We start from the raw sequence: 22,031 nt of genomic DNA on the forward strand, positions 1-22,031 counted from the left end.
GGGCTGAAATTTGACAAACACATAAATACAGTGGTCAAATCATGCTGCTTTCAGCTTCAACTACTAGTAAAATTAAAACCTATTCTGTCAAGAAATAATTTCGGAAAAATTAATTCATGCTTTTATTACTTCTAGATTGGATTACTGTAACTCACTTTATTTTGGGATTAGCCAGTCAACTTTATCCCGGTTTCAGATAGTTCAAAATGCAGGTGCAAGACTTTTAACCAGTACTAAAAAAACGGCACCACATTACGCCGGTTTTATGTTCTCTGCACTGGTTGCCCGTGCGTTATCGAGTGAATTTTAAAATTCTTCTTTTGGTGTTTAAATCATTAAACGGTCTGGTCCCTCCTTACCTCTCGTATTTATTAACTGAATTACTATTATTATTAACATCGTCCAGTTCTGTATCTCCGGTCGTCCAACCAGAGATTGTTATGCATTCCGAAGTTGAAGCTGAGATGCAGGGGTGACCGCACCTTTTCAGTAGCTGCCCCCAGACTGCCTATTAAACGTGTGCATGAGAGAGCATGCACAAGCCTAGTTCTCCTCGTGCACGCTCTGTTTACAAGTTGCTGCGTGACTTGTGCCAGGGCTAGCATCTCTAATCATAGCTTACATTAACTTTTACTAGCAGTGATTTTAAATGGATTTCTCCAAATAGCATGCCAAACTTTACCTGTCGAGTAGAAACTTCGCGACTGAGGCATCAGTAGGAAGCCCAACCTGTGCTTTTAGCGCACGCCAGTGTGTGAAATATTCTCCCAAAAACATTCTGGTCTTGTTTCTTTCTTCAGAGGCCTTTCTCTTCTTGTCATACAATTCGTAGACACTTTTTCTCTTGCGACCCTCAGACATTTTGAAAAAACCCGGTGAGAACGGCGAGCTTCAATGAATGGCTGAAACCGTAGCTCACTACACATATACACCTGAAAGTGCGCATGCGCAGAAAGCGAAAACTACCTAGGGACGAGCACGTACGACGGCCTTACGTAAACATATCACCAGAATGATTGACAACTAGGACCACCAATAGCTTGATGATCCACCCGGAAAAAGAAAATCCTCCACTATACCTTTAAAAAGGATGGTTCACCCAAAATTGAAAATTCTTTCTTCATTTACTCATCTTCAAGTTGATCCAAACCTGTATGAACTTCTTTCTTCTGCTGAACACAAAAAGAAGATATTTTTCAGAATAAGGGTAACCAAACAGTTGATGGGCCCCATTGGAAAAAAATGGTGGGGGAAAAAAAATACTATGGAAGTCAATGGGGTCTATCAACTGTTTGGTTACCAACATTCTTCAAAATATCTTCTTTTGTGTTCCTTTTGCTGTGGCTGATGGCATCCCTCCTTTTGATCTCAAGTGAAATCCATGGATGTGACCATGAGCACTACAGGTGATCATCAGTTAAGAGCTGAGAATTGAAGGGTGCGATCAGACACTCTCTGTATGAACATCTGACAGATGGAAGGTCATCAGCGGGCAGAGTTTGGTTTGACACATTGCCCTCTACTTTTTTGATTGCTTTCTTTTTTCCTTTAAGTTTTAAGTGTTTGCCCAGTGGAGCTGCTCTCTGACATCCCAAAACTCAATGTGACAGATCATTGGGGGAGTCTTGACATTAGGAGGCCACCCTGAGGGGCAAGTTTGAGTCCGACAGGAGATCACTGCAAGTCACACAAACACCTGTCCATCACAGAGTTAGAGAAACATGAAGCGCTTAGCAAATCCCACTCCTGACACCAGTGAGTTCAGTCACCCTGAGAAGGATCCCAGCTGAGCAAGGCCCCCGGAGCGACGGCGAGAGAGTGACAGCACACTCTCCGAGAGGACGAAACACTTTAACAAAGTTCAACAGATGTGAGAGAGAGAGGGAGGTTGTAGAAAGAAAGTCAGGTAGCGCGTTGTAGAGGTACAAATCCACATATTCAATTTGCACACCCCTCTTTTCTCAAAAGTTTGAATGCCCTTTTTAAGTCAATCTTTGAGATGTTGAGCTCTTTTGTGAGTGATTTAAATATTGAAAATATCATGAATCAGTACTGCCCTGACATAACGGATTTTGACAAACAAAACAAAAAATGACTGACTTGGTACAAATTGACCTCCTCAAAAGTTAACATATCCTTTGTTTTTCATATGTTGTGTTGCCTTACAGTTGACTGCTGTTTGCAGTCCTTTTGTTTTGATTTGGATAAAACTGTAAATGTCATACAGGCAATATGGCCGTCCTTATAAGGATTGTTGGAGTCAAAGAATAGAAACAAGGCTCATGACTTTAGGCCAACTAACTGGAAAATGAGCAGTGTAATCTTTTTACCTGGTCGTCAAACTTAACAGCTCCGTGACTGTGATGTCTATAATTTGTGTTGCTGAAATAAAATCAGACATCCAAAATAAAATTTTAGATGTAATTCTTAATAGTTGTGGAAATCAAAAATCTTGCTCTTGATCATTGTCAAGATCTCATGAGCTAATTAAAGATTTTTTTTTTAGATAAATTGTTTTCTAATATTGTACAGTCAAGACTGTCCATCTGGTTTAAGTACTTGGTTCAATCAACTCAAGATAAAGTGAGAAAGCAGAGTTCAAGGCCCGGTTGCATAAAAGCCCTTGAGTTAAGGAAACCCTTAGTTATAAGGTTAAGTGTACTCTTAGTGAAACATGGATTGCAAGAAAATACCTTAAATAATTAAGAAATTAATTATTTCTTAATAATTAAAATTTCCTTAAGAAAATAATTTCTTAAGGGTCCACTTAAGAAACCTTAAGGCTGTCATTAGGTATTTCCCGTAATTACTTAAGTTCTGTTATGCGTTGCAACAAAGTCCTTAGTAACCATTTAGCCCTAAAAAAGAAAAAGAGATAAAAACGGGTCCCTTAAGTCATCTGCTGAACTCGAATGCGATGATGTTAATTGAGGAGGAAGTGCATTTTTAGCGATCAGAATAAGCCAGTTAAAAAGTACGATGTGAGACCGTGTGTATTGCCAAAAATAAAATGGCTTGGGTGTTTTTCCTCCGTCTTTTAAAAGAATAGTTTTTTTTGTCCTTGGTCCAGTTAGGACTAGGCGTTGAGGACACCGAACGATCCATTCTGTACTTTCATGCTTAATTTCAAGGCTGCAAAATCTAACCAAATCACCAAACAGACAAAGTGGCGTTGATGGATAAGTACAATACAATAACGAGTTGGATAATAGAATGCTATTTAATGGAAAACTATGCGAATTGCACGGAAGGATTTTGAGTGTCCTCAGGTGTCGTAGCTAGAGTCATAGAAACAATGTGCTCGAATTTTAGGACGATGTGTGTCATCCGTCAGACTGCCTTTAATAATCTCCATAACTCAAAAATTGTAGTTACAGCTATATACTTTAGTAAATATAAAATTTGTTTAAAAGTCAGTGGTCCATTATGTTCTGTTTATTGTGGGAGATTACATACAGTAACTATAGCAACTGCTGCTTCATTGCCATATTTTGCCAGAAACTAAAATGCTTCGTATAAACACTTACATAAGAGTGACAGTTAAGACGTTTGTTGCAATGCTCTTAAATCTCTTGCCTCAGGGATTTTATTCCCCCTCTGATGGTGGCGCTACAGAGTTTCACTACCAAAACCCTTAATAGATAAAGGGAGTCCTTTGGCCACCCCAATTTTATTCCAAATATTTGGAATATTTGGGTATTTGGATTTGTTTTTAATGAACTGAATCATCTACTTGACTGCAGACTCAGACCTCCATTAATGGCAGAAGTTCTGGATGAATTCCAGGCACATACTGAACATTTTTACAGTCATTCATAAATGCTCATCAGCTTCATTTAAAGTGTCACGACACCCCCCTCTTTCAGCTCAAGTCTAGCTCACAATCTTTTTGAAAAATGCAACTTAATTGGGCGTGGTGGCTGTGAGAAGAAGGGAGGGGAGAGGGTGTGGTATGGCACGGCAGGGGAGGGGGGGGAACTGTCATCGACTGTCACTAAAAATCAGTGGTAAAACGTGAGGAAATGCTAGATTTTTTTATAGCTGCCAAAGTTATAGTCTAATGAAATACACTGACACCTTATAATTGTATTTAAAACATATAAATGCACATGTATATGTATAATTATGTCATTATAAAATATATATTTGTTAATATACACACTATAAATGCATATATTTGAAAATAATAAAAAAATTCGCTTAAAAAAAAAAACGTTCAGTAGCCTACATAGCCTAGATCTACGCGCCCCCTAAACCCACATAATAAAGATGTACAGTGACATACAAATTTGCACAAATTAAGCATACGTTCCATACAATTGAGGTATTATCGAAATATCTAAATTTTAATAACGAGTGATTTAACAGAAGGCAAGTAAAACGGTCAGGGTTACATTTTAGACACACACACACACACACACACACACACACACCTCTGAAGCGATAGAAAAGTCCTCGGGACCGCATCACTCGCAAGACAAAACCTGCATTGGTGTACAAGGCGGAAGTCCACCATTCTCCCGTTGAATGGTTGCTACACACACACATAGTTTAGATGTGTCCGTGGTTGATGGCCAACCAGCCGCCCGCAGTCAGAGTCCATCCCGGGCAGCATCGCGGGGAAAGATCTATTTTTTACAGTCTATGGGAAAGATGCACTGGAACTTTTGCACCACGAAAACAAACGCGCGTCCCATCATTACCTCTCTCATCTACTACGCGATATCATAGTTTGACATGTCTGTCATTGGAAAGTTCCACGTGGTGTCATGAATAATTAAGAGAAAGTGTCTTCTCATCGGATAAAAAACTCAGTCTCGTTAATAATTATGAGACACCGATGAGTCATCAAAGTACTATAGTGCTCTGCCACGTCACAGCCTGTGACGTTGACACAATGAAGATTTTAAACCCGGAAGACGAAAATAGCGTATAAAAACTAAAATTTAACCATTTTCCCCCTACTATTAAATCTAACAGATGCTAACATTGTCTTCAATGGTGTTCAACACACACACCTCTGTTAAAATCTCAGAAATTTTGGTTTAGGGTTTCATGACCCTTTAATGTAATCAATTCAGAAAGATTTTTGTTTTGTCTTCAATATTATTCCCCTTCTATTCTGAACAGTCGTGACATTTTCATGAATATCGCACTGACTCCTTATCTCCACCTCCTTGCTGCTGTTCAAGTTTCACAGCGGTACTTGACAAACTTCATTTCCTCGGCCTCCTCTGGTCTTTCTTCTGAGATCAAGAATGTAAAGTGTGTATTCAGAAATGGCAGAAAGGCACTTCGCCTATGTGCTCTGCATTTTTCTCACAGTTTAGAGTTGCCGGTATCTAGGCCACTGAGTGGGCCAAAACTTCAGAAAAGTTTTTATTCCCTTTGTGTATTCTGAATGGCAGAGTCTCTGGTGCATTGTTGGATTAGAGGCGCTCTTTGTGACTACACAATTTGCCTGTTTGGGGCTTAACACCACGCGCTATCGACTGCTGCCCTTTTATTTTTCGTTTAGGACTCCGATCAGGCCCTGGCTGAAGTAGATTTCTCTGAACGTAAAATTCAATTTCAGTGCTTAATCAATAATATCCCTGAAATAGAAGTTGGCAGCTTGGTTCTCGGTATGGATTTAGGCATCTCACGGCAACGCTGAAAGAAAAAAAGACTCATACACATATGACGTACGGTATTTTTGGAGCAGAAAAAACGTTTTAAGTAATTCAGCAGAGAGATGTTTAAAAAAAAAAAAAAAAATCTACAACAGATGCACACTGCAGTAAATGTATGACATTAATTTTATATGAATATGATGCAGCCATACACAAACAATGCATATATAATACATTACATATAGTACACACTAACATCATATAGCCTAGATGGTCTCAGTGCTATACAGACATGGACTGAAAGCCTTTTGGATTCTAAAGCTTTTGGTTTTTAAAGAGTACTACTAGCCTAGTACTACACTAATACTAAGAGCTAAAGCAGCCATTGTTCTGCTTTAATGCGAGACTACAGTTAAAGGCCCCCTGAGTTCTTTTTAGCTTTTAGTATGAATATGTTAGCCTAAAGGTTATGAATAAGCTCGTGTGTTCAAAAACAACGACAAAATTTGCATTTAGGAGATATAAGCATTCAAAACTTAGTCTCTCTCTTCCGCTAAAATGGATCACATATTTTTATGACATCACCGCTGACTACATCTTCTGTCCAATCAAATGTTCTATAGAATCTAAAGCTATAAATACCCACTGGCCAAAGGGACCGTTGACACGGAGCAATATGGGTTGGAGATGTGTGTTCAGTCGCTCAAATGATCAATTTTTTATTCCGTTTTCCAACTGTACGTTGGTTAAGAATGAAATGTCTGAAATGTATTCACACCTCTACTATTGAATCCAACGTATCATCAGGATTCACTTCCATGGTGCTGTCAAGTACGACTTGCAGACTGAGAGGTAAACGAAACGCTTTTGGCTATTTGAAAAGGGTGAGGAGCCATTCAGTATGTCCCGCCTTAGCTTCCTGTTTCAGTGGAAATTGTCAAAGCTGCGCGTTCCAAGGCACTTCAGTGGGCTTTTGACTCCATGGGGCTTATCCTCCTTAAAAGTATGCTGAGTCATGAAGCATGCTCAGTGATGTCATTTCCTTCTGTCGCTGTATTTGGCTCTTGGAGTTCCTCCATGGAAAGGTTTATGTGTAATTCAAAATAAACTGCCAAATTGTCAACTGTAGGGGAATTTACTTTGCCCCATTTTGTCAAAAAGCACACAGCCTCCACAGCTGTATCCCTCAGCCCTCCTGATCGGAAGATTAGCATTTATATATTTCAGGCATTTTTCATCCATGGAAATGCTAAATAAGTAATTAGTTATCTGCTACCCGCAGACAAGCTTTGCCATCCTCCATAGAAACTGATTGTATCTACTCAGTTGGAAGTTTTATTTCCAGATGAGTTTCTTCCAAAGTGAACCCCAACTAGAACTGGAAAATTACATCTATATTGGATTTTTTTTCATCAGTTTACAAAATGCATTTTATGGAATATGTAATGTTTCCTTACTTCTGCTTGATTCCAGAATGTTCTGGAACTGAAATATTGCAGACATCAGTTCCAAATTAAGTTACTTACAGCATTTTGGGTGGACATTATTTAAGCTGGTACAGTTATAATTCCATAATGTGTTTAGGCCTTCTCCTATTAGTGCCAGTTGCAGTCCATATGTTCATCATAATTGACAGCTGGGGGTGTCAATTAAATATTTGTGGGGTAATGCGATATACATCGTTCTGTGCATTTATTTTCACTATTTAGCAGGCAATGATGGCCATCAGCTTCTATGAATGTGCATTTGTGGACTAGTGTGCATGTTGTACACAACTGCATTGTGTTATTGTGTTGTGTTTTGTCTTGTTGCTTTTTGAAATATTGACACTTGTTTGTGAACAGAATGAGTGTTGATCTTCTCACTAGAGACTCAAACAGCAGGCCTGCACATGCTATACCAGTCAAACCCTGTAGCATTTCTCAGTGGAGAGTAGAGAGGCGTCTTTAAAATGAATAAAAATGCTATCATTTTGGCATGTGCTGGCACATCTATTTGTTATTGCTCTCACTCTTGGAATTTCTGATTTGGGTTTGAGTTGTTTTTTAATGCTTCTAGATCACTTTTTTCCATCTTGTTAATGATTGGAAAATACATTTAGGTCTGTGTGATGAGCAATAAATTAAAGCAAAATGTGAAGGGTTGACTCACTGGAATAGTTTTTAAGTTGTTTGCACCACACTTCATTTTAATTGCTTGGGGGTGTTTTTATCACTGTCAGATATCACACCAGACACTAAGCACATTAGAAATACTCATTATATTGATGCCTTTGTGTTCCAGGGAGGTCTGTAATTCATGGAGATTTGTGTTAGTGATCAGTGTTTGCATTCCTATCTTCCTATTCATCTTAATGGTACCTTCCAAAAGTATATGATTTGAGATTTTGGCTCATAGGTGCTCAATTCAATTTACTACCTTGTTTTGCTTGTAGCAAACTCTAAGGAAAATCTGCATTATTGTTAGAATAACACCGTGCCATAAACAGACGTGCCGCTATAAAAGTTATCTTTTCCATGTAATCAGAGTTTTTGTCCTAACCAGCTGTGACAATTCTATTTTAGAAATGGTTTCTATCTCTGCGACGTCGTAGCTGGAACAACAGAAAGTATGATATGATAATATAAGGTACTGCTTATGTGCTTTATTTAATGTTAAAAGCATCTAATGTGAGTTTGAATATCATTCTGTCTTATAGCAGTACTGAAAGCAACAATGGACTTTTTTGTATGTATTTATGTATGTATTTTTGATAATCAGTATGTATTTTTGATAATGTTAAAATTGTGTAATATTCATGAATTGGATTATGTATTATCCATTTCGTTGCGAGTGCCAGAGAGAGCCAGACCACGCGCTCTTCTGACTGGCTGATATTTTTGATTGACTTTATCGCATCTCTGGTGTGGCCAGACAAACTATGTGTCGCTGGAATCGTATTGCATCTCGTCTGGTTAGGACATGGTGTAATCGCTATGGCAAAGAAGAAAATGTTAATTAGTGGAAGTAGCAATGCTTGAAAACTGAGAATATATGTCCCCTAAATGTCACTTTGTTCTGTTTCAGACCTTGGTGGATTTCTTTAGTGAGAAGAAGTGTCCCATCACTGAGAGGCTAAAGATGTTCTACACTTGCCGGGCGCCTCCTCTCTGGGATCTACAGGTGAACTGAATTCCTGTTTGTTTAATTGAGGCTTCTGGTTTCTCAAAATGATTGTTTTAGAATCACTCATAATGTTTTACATTAACATTTATTCATTTAGCAGACGCTTTTACCCAAAGCGACTTACAAATGAGAACAATAGAAGCCGTTAAACTAACAATAGGACAACAATATGCAAGTGCTATGACCCTTCCCAGTTTAATCTAACACAGTACATGTTCTTTATTATTATTTAGAATAGAATAGAATAGAATAGAATGGAATAGAAAGTATTAAAGTGGGGACTTTCCATAAACCTTTTTTTTTTTTTTTTTTCAGTGACACTAATCCGAAGCAGTTGACATTTTTAGATGATTAAAGATGGTTTGTTTTTAAGATGGTTTATTTATTTTTGAAACTTTTATCTTTCACAAAATGTTTTTTTTTATACATTTACTCTCCAAAGTTGGTCAATAAAGCAAACAGACAATAAATACAGACCAAGAAAGAAGTTCTTGTGATGTACATGCACAACATTTCTAATCAATCTCTTAAAGTTCTCATTCTCTCCAGTGCTGGAATAGGAAGATATCCTTCCTTAGGTCTTGAGAGATAAGTGCTAATGAACGAACGAACGAACGAATGAACGAACAAACAAAACTGTGTAGTTGATCATGACCTGTCCTGTGAATACATGAAAGAGAATTTTGGGTTGGGTTTAACTGTGACCCATTTGAACCTTGATTGAGTTTATTTTCCACACATTTTCTCATCTTAATTTTGTCTGAATTTATTCCCATGTAGGGAATAATTCACATATTATAAAGCCAGATTACCTGAGTTAATTTGAAATGGAAATGATTGACTCATTTGTTGGTGCCCAAATTGATTTGCTTGCATATTTTCTCTCATTACTAGACTCACAAGTGCATTGAGCTAATCACCTCAAATGAGCATGGGCAGCCGTTATTTATTTATCTACTTCTCAGAAACCCATTTCGGTAAACACAACAGCTGGGTTATACAACCAGTGTCGTGTCAATAAGAGCTTTGGCAGATAGAATATGAAATTAATTTCTCATACACTGTGAGGGCATACAAGGATACGGGACGATGAGTTCATTTTGACAGCGTTTGTCAGGTAATAGAGCAACCTGGAACTATCCCTTCCTGTCTGATTGGGCAATAATGGAACTAATGAAAACAAACAAATGTTTCCTGAAGTGAGAGATTGTTAAGCAAGTGAATAAATCATGGAGAAAAAAAAATATGTTTGGTCGATTGTAACAGGCCAGCATGGATGAAGGGATTTGAAAGAAAAGGAATGAAATGACTGAATGGAGAAAGAGAGTGAGTGGGTGGAGGGAGGGATGGATAGATGAAAAGAAGGGAGGGCTGATGTGATCAGTCCTGTGGATGACATTGCTCGCGCTCTGTGTAATAACAGTGAACAGCAATAAAGCTGGAATTGAAGTCACTTCTATTGCTGGCAGGGGAATAGAACGCAGCAAAACTGCAAGCTAGAGAGAGACGAGAGCAGCATGCAGCCAGAGAAAAGTGTGTGTGTGTCGGTAAAAGAGATGGCAGAGCGTTGTTTTTGTTTGTTTTTTGAAAAGAACAGATTTCTGAAATTGTCGGATTTGCTTTCAGACTGGATCATGTTGGCATTTAAATGAATCAGGACAGCGTTCAGTGTGGCAGATGAAGTGAATGAGAAAATGAAAACAGAAAAGTTGCACAAATGGGGCTCTGACAATACTGTACCACTACAGATTAAACTAGCAATTAACAAATTAAAATAAGTAACATTAGGCAAATAAATAAGAAACAAACTTGAGAAAAATAAGACTATAAGTGTTGATACAGAGCACAGCTCTTTCTTGTGTGTCTGTGTGTGTTTGTGTTTCTCTTCCTCCAGATTAGTTAGTATCATCACGTTTTGTCTCCTGGCTGATAGATCACATGATCACCGGCAGCCTCACCGGTGTATATATCTAGATTTATAGTTACCCATAGTGCCTGTGGGACGTGATATGCCACTGGAGGTGGGGGATGGGGGGGATTGTCACAGGACAGAAAGGTGAAGGAGAAATTGAGCAGGAATTAAACATTTCCTGCAGTGAAACTGCTTGCAGCTACGTGTCTGATGTCTTGCTGATATCAGATGTCGAGGGTGAAGTCAGTTCAGTGCATGTTTGCTGTCCACAAATATAGAAGTTTTATACATCATAATCATCAGTACTGTGTATGATCTCCAGTGGGGTCGGTGCACATCTCAGTATGTTTATTAACAGAAATACATGGACGTGCAGTGGACACAGCCTACGACTCTGGATCTCAAATGATCAGGGCTGCGTTTCCCAAAAGCATTGCAAGCCTAAGTTGATCATAGAGACCTTTGGTGGCAGTGGTTCTATGATCAATCTTGCTTTTGGGAAATGCAGCCCTGAATGACAAAAGGAGTTGAAAGAGTGTAAACACATTTGACCTGTAGCATTCCTTAGAGACAGACGAGGGTCATTAATAGTACAGATGTGTATATAGCTGCCTGTGAAGCGTGACATCGTGGAGATAGATAGATGGTTGTCTGCGGAATGCATCCTTTTAGAAAGAGGGTGAGAAAAAAAGACAGAATATGAGAGAAAAGATGGTGAGAGTGTACTGTATCCTTTTAATTTATTTTAGATTTTATTTTAGCATATTTAGCATATAAAAATTATATTTATATATATATATATATATAAGTATTTGAACACCCTGATATTTTGCAAGTTCTCCCACTTGGAAATCATGGAGGGGTCTGAAATTGTCATCGTAGGTGCATGTCCACTGTGAGAGACATAATCTAAAAAAAAAAATCCAGAAATCACAATATATGATTTTTTAACTATTTATTTGTATGATACAGCTGCAAATAAGTATTTGAACACCTGTCTATCAGCTAGAATTCTGACCCTCAAAGACCTGTTAGTCTGCCTTTAAAATGTCCACCTCCACTCCATTTATTATCCTAAATTAGATGCACCTGTTTGAGGTCGTTAGCTGCATAAAGACACCTGTCCACCCCATACAATCAGTAAGAATCCAACTACTAACATGGCCAAGACCAAAGAGCTGTCCAAAGACACTAGAGACAAAATTGTACACCTCCACAAGGCTGGAAAGGGCTACGGGGAAATTGCCAAGCAGCTTGGTGAAAAAAGGTCCACTGTTGGAGCAATCATTAGAAAATGGAAGAAGCTAAACATGACTGTCAATCTCCCTCGGACTGGGGTTCCATGCAAGATCTCACCTCGTGGGGTCTCAATGATCCTAAGAAAGGTGAGAAATCAGCCCAGAACTACACGGGAGGAGCTGGTCAATGACCTGAAAAGAGCTTTCAAGGTTCCAAGGTTACTGTTGGTAATACACTAAGACGTCATGGTTTGAAATCATGCATGGCACGGAAGGTTCCCCTGCTTAAACCAGCACATGTCAAGGCCCGTCTTAAGTTTGCCAATGACCATTTGGATGATCCAGAGGAGTCATGGGAGAAAGTCATGTGGTCAGATGAGACCAAAATAGAACTTTTTGGTCATAATTCCACTAAACGTGTTTGGAGGAAGAAGAATGATGAGTACCATCCCAAGAACACCATCCCTACTGTGAAGCATGGGGGTGGTAGCATCATGCTTTGGGGGTGTTTTTCTGCACATGGGACAGGGCGACTGCACTGTATTAAGGAGAGGATGACCGGGGCCATGTATTGTGAGATTTTGGGGAACAACCTCCTTCCCTCAGTTAGAGCATTGAAGATGGGTCGAGGCTGGGTCTTCCAACATGACAATGACCCGAAGCACACAGCCAGGATAACCAAGGAGTGGCTCTGTAAGAAGCATATCAAGGTTCTGGCGTGGCCTAGCCAGTCTCCAGACCTAAACCCAATAGAGAATCTTTGGAGGGAGCTCAAACTCCGTGTTTCTCAGCGACAGCCCAGAAACCTGACTGATCTAGAGAAGATCTGTGTGGAGGAGTGGGCCAAAATCCCTCCTGCAGTGTGTGCAAACCTGGTGAAAAACTACAGGAAACGTTTGACCTCTGTAATTGCAAACAAAGGCTACTGTACCAAATATTAATATTGATTTTCACAGGTGTTCAAATACTTATTTGCAGCTGTATCATACAAATTTCTGGATTTTTTTATTTTAGATTATGTCTCTCACAGTGGACATGCACTGACAATTTCAGACTCCTCCATGATTTCTAAGTGGGAGAACTTGCAAAATAGCAGGGTGTTCAAATACTTATTTTCCTCACTGTGTGTATATATATATATATATATATATATATATATATATATGAGTATAAAGAGAGAGTATAAATAATGTACGTGGATTTAGGTCGAGATTTGAACCTTAGTCCCCATTCAGTCTATATAAAATGTAAAAATGTTTAAAAAACAAACAATTTTAAAGTGCTGCTTTGGTCATTTCAAATAGCTCACAAAGTGAACTAGGGCTGCCTTGAAAAAAAAGCCCCTGGTGATATCCTTAGTTTAACTTTTAGTGCAAAGATAAACCAGAGTGAAATGAAAAGCACTGAATTTTCAATACGCTTATTTGTGTATTTTTGATTTTTGGGCTGTGTCCACATGCTAAATATCTATTTTTGTGTGCCTCCCACATGCTGTGTGTATTTACAGGCAGGTGGGCTGTATGTTGACTGATCTTGGCTTACTGTTTGTGTGTATTTAGAGGCAGTTGGCAAGTCTGTTGACTGATTTGGGCCTGACGAGTTCTGCGCTGCTGATCTATGAACAACTGGAACTCTGGGAGGATGCAGTTGTCTGCCTGGAGAGGATGGGACAGCACGGCAAGGTACGCTACTCGCATGCAACCAATCAGTTCAAATGAATAGTCCTGCCCCAAACTTATGCCATTGGTTGAGCCAATGTTGCTGTGTCAGACCGATCGTAACGATCGTTCGAATGAACAGATCAGTGTTTTGATTGTCCCATTTTTCAGTGTTTACTCTTCAGGGAAATCAGTCTACAAGTGAATTACTTACAGTTGTCTCTACATATTAAAATGAGATTAGAGAAAGTGACTTCTTTTAAAGGTCTTGAAGAGCAATTGATTGCAAATTTTTCCCTCACATACATCTCTTCTTTTTTTCCTCTCTGTCTCCCCATCTATATGAGCTCCATGCTCTAACAACACGTCTGTGTGTGTGTGTGTGTGTGTGTGTGTGTGTGTGTGTGTGTGTGTGTGTGTGTGTCTGTCAGTGCAGTTTTCTGGGAGCTATTTCAGAGTTTTATTAAGTTACCGTCCACTTTGTGTACCAATCAGATTATAGGGTACCTCTGAGGTCAATAAAACCACCCAATCACCCCCAATCTGAGTTGTAATAATATAAAAATGTACTCCACTCTACTGTAGTACCTGAGGTACTGACTCACTCTACTTTTCCCTGCACTCATGTTAAATTTTAAAGTCATAAACTGCAGGTATGCATATAAAAGAATGTATAGGATAGAATACAGAGACAGGCGTAAGGGAGTGACACTTCATATGAGAGGAAAGAAATTGGTGAAAAATGAGAGAGAAAGTGAGATAAGAAAAAGGTGTCTACACAAAACAGCAAGGCTGGAATAAGGAGAATATTTTTTCTCTGATGGATTAACCCATGAGATACTGTGTTCGTTTAATGAGTCAGAGCATGAGGGACTTTGGGATATGTACTGATGTTTATTTGATTTGAGTTAATTTTATTGTCCCATTAGAGCTTGCATGTGTAGTTGCAAATTACTGTTGGAATTTACCGTTTGGTGTCCTATTACATTTTACATTACATTACATACATTACAAGAGCCAAAAATCCAATTATTTAGAATTATTTTGCATTATTTTCAATTATGTTGTAGTTTTCTCAACAAAAAACAGAACGTCCTTTTAGTTTAGATTGTTACAAAATAGTGTACAAAAAACAGACATTACATGGATTCAATTTGCAATAAATTCCGCCCCCTTCCTCTTTAGGCAATTATTGTCCATCTGAGTCTAAACTGCATTGAATACCTGAAGCTCTAGATGTGTTCCCCATTTCAGCACAAAGGGATGATAATTTAGCAGTTTTAGGATTTATTTCATTGTAATAAACTTTTGAATTAACTGATTTTAATTAATAAAATCTTCTTTTTTTTCAGTTTTCTGTCAATTGTTTTTAGATGTACATCCAAAATACTGCAAAAAATGTAGATCATTAAGATCTCATTTGAAATTAATAGAAAATAAATGGTTATGCAATATTTAGTTTGACCTCCTGAAGTTGATGATGAAAGTTTTCTGAAGGTTAAGCACCTACTTTCATGACTTTGTTTGTGATATCTTCTCCTCATTGTCCTCCTCCTTCTCCTCCTCCTTCTCCTCCTTTTCCTTCTTCTCCTATTTGTAGAAAGCACCTAGAAACGTGTGGCATTCTAAGTTAAGAAAACAGTTGTCATTATAAATAAAGGGTTTTTAAGGGGGATTTCTTGTAGTTGGCCCCAGACTATTACCAGAATTTACCATGGTAAACAGGGTATCGGCACCAGAATGTTTCAGTTTCCCTTCTGAAAGTGAAACTGGCCACCTGGCTTGGATTAGCATCCATTTGTGGTGTTGGCAGTCATGAGATCCAGCCGCCTGCAGCCTCACCGTGCCTGACTGGGCTACACAAACTTTGTTGTTTGTGGCCAATGGGAAATGTGCAGTTAATAATGGCCCCAAGGAGCATTCAATTGCTGTCAAAACCATGGGGCTCCCTTTCTCTTCTGTATTTCTCTCTCTTACCTCGTCTTATCAGTGTTGTTCTAGTAAAACGGAAATATGAGACTTTTTGTACCCAAGTAAATAGCTTATTCATCCTCTGTCTGAGCCTTCAGGTTTTACTTTTTTTATGTAACTATTGTGTCGAGTAGGAAGAGATATTGTTCCCACTTCTCAAATTATTTGTACCCATGAAAATAAATAAGCACCCAAATAGAAGTGCTGGCCAAGCAATGTGAATTTTATTGCCGCCCACCCCCTCTCTCCCACTACGGCTTCAGTTCCTAAGCGTTTGCAAAAAGCCCTTTATCCTTCCATCCCCATGAGCACTAGCAGGGGTGGAAGGGCAGGAGCCGATGAGAGATGCACTGTGTAATATAGCGCAACGTCCAGCGTATTTCAGAGTGAAGCCACATTCACAGTGACTGTATAAGGGCATGTGTTAACGGCAGCAGAATTTCACCAGCTAGATCTGGAGAATTGACGAATCCTATCACGTCAAGTTCTCATGTTTATATGGCTTTGTGGCCATAGCCTAGTGGTTCTCGCACTCTCAATATATGAAGGTACTTGTTTCTTATGTTGGAGACAAAGGTTTAAGACTGCCTCAATCTGTTCTCCAAAATAGTAGTCTGTCGTCTTTCTTGTTTGAAATTTTATTAGAGATCTTTTTTGGCCTTTGTCTACTGAATTATGATTATTGTTAATGCTTATTGCTAGAAAATAACAAACACTTGTCAAAACTATAAACTGCATATATTGGTTTTTTTTATGTTTAGTTTGGTTGATTTTGGATACTAGCAATGTCTTCAAGTAATTTTTTTTTTTTTTTTTTTTTTTTTTGGAACTGTTTTAGTAATGTGCTTAATAATATAAAAAGAATACAGCAACATACTTGTCATCAATTGAATCCTTACACACTATATGGCCAAAAGTATGTGGACACCCAAACGCCACACCCAATTACAAAACCATTGGCGTTAATTGGGACCGAGTCCTTTGTAACAGCTTACACTCTTGTTAAGATTTTGCACAAAATTGATTTATTAGACACAATTATCAGTAACACTTTACAATAAGGTCCCATTGCTTAACTTAAGTTATACTACTGGGCAGTTGAATGCTTGAATCTGATTGGTTGACGAATGTTCTAAGGTGTGCAATTATTTTCAGGGAAACGTACAGCTAAAATAGTTTCAGTTATTTCAATGGTCCTTACAGACTATAGCAAAAGAACCAAAACCCACAATGACACTGACTATAGTACTAAACATAGTAAACAATAGAATAAAAATGCCAAATTATTTCCATGTTTTTTGCACATACTGTCTTTCTCCCACTCAAACACGCACACACACTCGCACAGAAACGTGTTGTCAGCTGCCCTGACGATTTTATCTGTAAAATAATTTAACTTGTATAATAATAACTTACAAACTACTTGAATTTCTCACTAGCTAGGTAATAACGGCCCTGTTCTTGGAGCAACTTCTCTCAGTTTCAGCACACAATTCCTAAAATGTCTTTATATTGGATGGCATTTTAACTGGAATTAAGGGGCCTTGTCAAACCCAATAATTAGAAAAAGTTATCCACATACTTTTGGCCATGTACGTTTTCCAATTTGAGGATTAAATTAGTCAAAGTTGCTTTAATCTGTTGGAACTTTCTCTCTCAGGCGGAGGAGATTTTGAGACGTGAGCTGGAGAAAAAGGAGACGCCGTCGCTTTACTGCCTGTTAGGTGATGTGCTGAAGGATCCGCAGTATTACGACCGTGCATGGGAGCTTTCCAAACACCGCAGCGCACGTGCCCAACGGTCCAGAGCTCTGCATCACCTGCGCCACAAAGAATTCCAGCAGTGCGTGGAATGTTTTGAACGTTCACTGCGAATCAACACAATGCAGGTATGATGTACACTTGTGTTCTTTCCTGTAAACTTGAAGACGTTAACCACCCATACCCCTTTTCCACTAAAAAGATGCAAGTGTTCAGCAGGGGAATCTGCAAACTTTTGTCAGAATTGGCCAGCATTTCTATAGACAGTTATTCTGTCATTCGGATCTCAAGTCAGTGTTCCAACAAGTCTTACAAGTTTTTAAAACAAATGTACATTCAAAGTAATTTGAGTGTCTATTTACAGTCATTTGATGCAACCATCAAAAGTTATAATGAAGAAAATTCTTAGCAATAAATAATAATATTATAATAATAATAATAGTAATTGTAAATAATAAATGAAGAGTCTTAAAGGAGTAGTTCACTTTAAAATGAAAATTCTGTCATCATATACTCACCCTCATGTTGTTTCAAACCTGTATGAATTTCCTTCTTCTGCTGAACACAAAGGAAGATATTTAGAAGAATGTCAGTAACCAGACAGTTTTTGGGTCCCATTGACTTCCATAGTATATTTTTTTCCTACTATGGAAGTCAATGGGACCCAAAAACTGCCTGGTTACTGATATTCTTCTAAATATCTTCCTTTGTGTTCAGCAGAAGAAGGAAATTCATACAGGTTTGAAACAACATGAGGGTGAGTATATGATGACAGAATTTTCATTTTAAAGTGAACTACTCCTTTAAGAATTGTGAAAATATTTAACATTCATATGCATTTATTTAGTATTTTTGTGGCACTTTCAACATAATGGTCAGCACTTACTCAAATAACTAATACAATTCATAAAATCATTTGCAGATATGGAAATTGATTGCCATTTTAGACAAACAGGCACAATAAAGTGGCTGGAGACACTTGTGCAGCGCAACATACTTTATATAGAAACAAGGTTGTAGTTGTAATGGGAGCAATCTATTTTTTTTAATCATGTGGACATTGTGGTCACACAGCTTTAGGGATCATTTATAAAGAACATGTTGTGTTTAAAAATGTGAGATGCAGGGCAGTGGAATGAAAAGAGAAAGGTCTAGAGAGCTTATTTAGAATTCTGTGCCATGCGTAAGACTCTGCAGAACATGAGCACAGCAGTCAAACACGTCCATCCAGCATGTTAACATGGAAAAACAATGGAAAAGCAGTGCAGTGGAATGCAAAAACGTGTTATGTGTGAACGTGACCACATGTTGACCACACATGCACAAGATCACAAGGATGGATGTATAGAGAAGATTGGCAGAGTGCTGACGGAGAACATGAGAAACACTGGGGTAGATAAAAAGCTAGACAGCAGCATGTGGATGAGTGCTATCAGGTTCATCCACCACAGAGGCAAAAAAAAGTGCACAGCTCCCTCTTTTTTTTCCCTTACTCATTCTTCATTCCTCCCTTCATCCATAATGCAGAAGCACAGGCAGCAATAAGACAGAGTAATCTTCCTGAGGGACTCATTGATGACCCCAGCGTGATCTTTAACACTGGCTCGCAGCGCTGCCTCAGGGCCTCTCGGAGCTAATACTGCCTTCAGGCCTTGAGATGGAAGTTAGGACAGAGGAGTGCCTCAGAGATGCAAAGATTCCAGAAGAAACTGAAGATTTAAAACACTAGAAAGAGACCTATTCCTAGAGGTTCATGGGCTCAAAGAACATCATTAATTTTTAGGACAGAGTAACACTTTTAAAAGAAGAGCGAAGCACTTGGAGTCTCATCAAGTTTCTCTCCACCTTTTATCTCTACAGTTGGGTGTGTGGTTCTCCCTGGGCTGTGCGTATTTTGCACTGGAAGGCTACGAAGGGGCCGCCAAAGCTTTTCAGAGATGCGTCGGACTGGAACCAGATGTAAGTCACACGGTCCTTGAAAGGAGATCAGTGTCATATGACCATAATGAAAAGGGCTTGTGCTTAGTTATTCAGTACTTGTGCTGTCAAATCTGATTTATGCGTTTCGTAATCAATAGATTGTGTCTACAAATGCCTCTCCGTTTTTATGCTTTCAGGCTTCTACTCACTTTTATGCATCTATAAAGCTCCATAAAACCAAGAACCCTATTACCCTTAGCACAGGAGCCTCTTATGCTCCTAATGGTGTACTTAAAATTCAAATGTAGTCAAAAGGCAGGCTTAATACTCCATCCAGGAAATGAGTAAACAAGCTGTTAGGAAATATTCTCTAGATGTCTACTTTCTTATGTATTTATGTTTTATTTTGATAAATGATTTTCACCCGACTCTGATCGTTACTCTCCTACATTTAGAATTCAGAAGCATGGAACAACCTCTCCACGGCCTACATCAAACTGAGAATGAAGTGAGTATGAGTGTCAGCACTAAAAAGAAGGTCTACATAAAAAAAGCTGTGTTTTTCTAGCGTTTTATTTCGAATATTTTTTATTTATTGCATGTTTGCAATAAATACGCTAATAAGCAGCCAGTTAAGCTTTCTGTCAATATTTGGATGAGCTGTGATTCCAAAGGCATAATAATAATAATAATAATAATAATAATAATAATATCATAATATCATAATATTATAATATATGTTAGTATTTTGTCAGAATACATGACATCTTTTGAAGACTTAGCCATCAGAGTGGAAGAATTTTCAGAGTATTTTGAAGTTATCTTAATGCAACCATTATTGTTTTTTTGCTGGCCATTTAAAATACAGTAAGGATGCATTATATTAATCAATAGTGACAGTAAAGACATTTTAATATGAAACATTTCGATCACACTTTAGGGTCCAATTCTCATTATTAACTAACTATTAACTATGACTTTTGCCTCAATAAACTCCTAATTACTGCTTATTAATAGTTAGTAAGGTAAGTTTAAGTTTTACGTAATGTCATGCAGAATAAGGCATTGATATGTGCTTTATAAGTACTAATAAACATCCAATGTCCTAGTAATATGCATGTTAATAGTGAGAATTGGACCCTAAACTAGTGTTACCAATATTTATTTTTCTTTCTTTTTTTTATACTTTTTAAACTTTATATTCATCAAAGAATCTTGAAAGAAAAGAAAAAGTTTTCACAAAAAATATTAAGCACAAAAAAAGAAAAAGAAAAAAGAAACGTTTCCTGAGCAGCAAATCAGCATAATAGAATGATTTCTGAAGGATCATGTGACACTGAAGTAACACTGAATGGCTGCTAAAAATTCAGCTTGTCCATCACAGGAATAAATTACATTTTAAAATAAATGAAAAGTTTTAATTGATCAGTTATTAGCTAAATAATAGCTCCCACTGCTCCCACACACTTATCTCTCACAGAAATCGCCACCATGTACAAACTGTAGATAAGCCCCTATTCGGGTTCTGGTTGATCTGATTTATGCTGCGTTTCTGTGTTTCCTTCATCCTGCATCCGCTGGGGACCCTCAGAGGCCTCCTTGCTTTTCAATTACTGCAGGAATGACTTTGGCAGCTGTAATTGCAAAGATAAATCTCCTCCGGGCTCTTGCTGTGTCTACCCCAGGAGCCAGCGCTTCACTACGACCACCAACCCGCCAATATTAAGCAGATTTGGGAAGCTAAATGCCAGTTAGGATATTTGTTGCATGACATGATTGGTGGCTTTTGCTGATTTCCTGCGAGGAACGAAGGTGTTTCCTGGAACACCACTGTAACGGCGTGCACCTGAGGGATTCTGGGAATGATTTCTCTCCTCGTCCAATTAGCCCTGTGCACTCATCCCTGAGATGAGTCTTTGGAATCTTCTATTAAAACCTGATTAATGCTCCTAGGGACCATCTAGAACAGTGAAGTGTGTGTGTGTGTGTGTGGGGGAGAGATTGTGCACACACCTGCATGTGTTCAAAGGAAACCTGGCTTTAGATGTTATAATGAAACCCGTGTCTACCCTTGTGTCATAGGCTTTTGTTGACAGCGCTTGCAAAAACATGAGCTCTCTTTCAAAACCTAGTGATCTGTGTTGCTGTCCACAGCCTATACAGGCAGTGTGTTAACTGAAACCTCATACTGTAAGTGATTGATTTGGAATGCTCTGTTACACACACAACTCTTCTCATAAAGTGCAACTGGAGACTCGCAGCTGATTCCAGTGGAGTTTGATTTTAGCATGTTGCAAAGCTAATGATCCAGTACTCTAAGCATAGAAATAAACCGTGTATGTGAATGTACAGTATGTGTGTGTCTGTCTATCTATCGTTCTCTCCATCTATCTGTCGTTCTATTGTCTCTCTTTGTCTGTCTGACACCTTTCTTTTGTTCTTTCTTTCTTTTTGTCTTGCTTTCTGTCTATCTCTCTTTGTCTGTCTGTCGCTCTTTCTGTCTGACGCTCTTTCTGTCTGACGCTCTTTCTTTCTTTCTGTCTCTGTTGCTCTTTCTTGTCTGTCTGTCTCTCTCTCTCTCTTTCTGTCTGTCTGACGCTCTTTCTTTTTGTCTGTCACTCTTTTTGTCTGTCTCTCTTTCTGTCTGTCGCTATTTCTTGTCTGTCTGTCTCTCTTTCTGTCTGTCTGTCGCTCTTTCTTTTGTTTGTGTGGCTGTCAGTTGCGCTTTCTCTCTGTTGCTTTCTTTTGCTCATTTCTTTCTTGTTTGTTTAATTTTCTTCCTTTTGGCTTTTGCA

At 38.5% G+C, this 22,031-nt stretch overlaps 1 protein-coding gene across 1 annotated transcript in view; it reads left to right on the top strand.

Annotated features, from left to right (window-relative positions):
• Window positions 1-22,031, top strand: part of ttc27 (tetratricopeptide repeat domain 27) — a 92,970-nt gene that overhangs the window by 56,054 nt on the left and 14,885 nt on the right. Inside the window, exons 11-15 of the mRNA XM_084096086.1 lie at window positions 8,679-8,774; window positions 13,487-13,609; window positions 17,217-17,444; window positions 19,177-19,275; window positions 19,692-19,744. Of these exons, the coding sequence (XP_083952212.1) occupies window positions 8,679-8,774; window positions 13,487-13,609; window positions 17,217-17,444; window positions 19,177-19,275; window positions 19,692-19,744 (599 nt within the window). The remainder of the gene's footprint in view (window positions 1-8,678; window positions 8,775-13,486; window positions 13,610-17,216; window positions 17,445-19,176; window positions 19,276-19,691; window positions 19,745-22,031) is intronic.

This window comes from Abramis brama, assembly GCF_963993115.1.
Source record: "Abramis brama genome assembly, chromosome: 21".
Lineage (NCBI taxonomy): Eukaryota > Metazoa > Chordata > Actinopteri > Cypriniformes > Leuciscidae > Abramis > Abramis brama.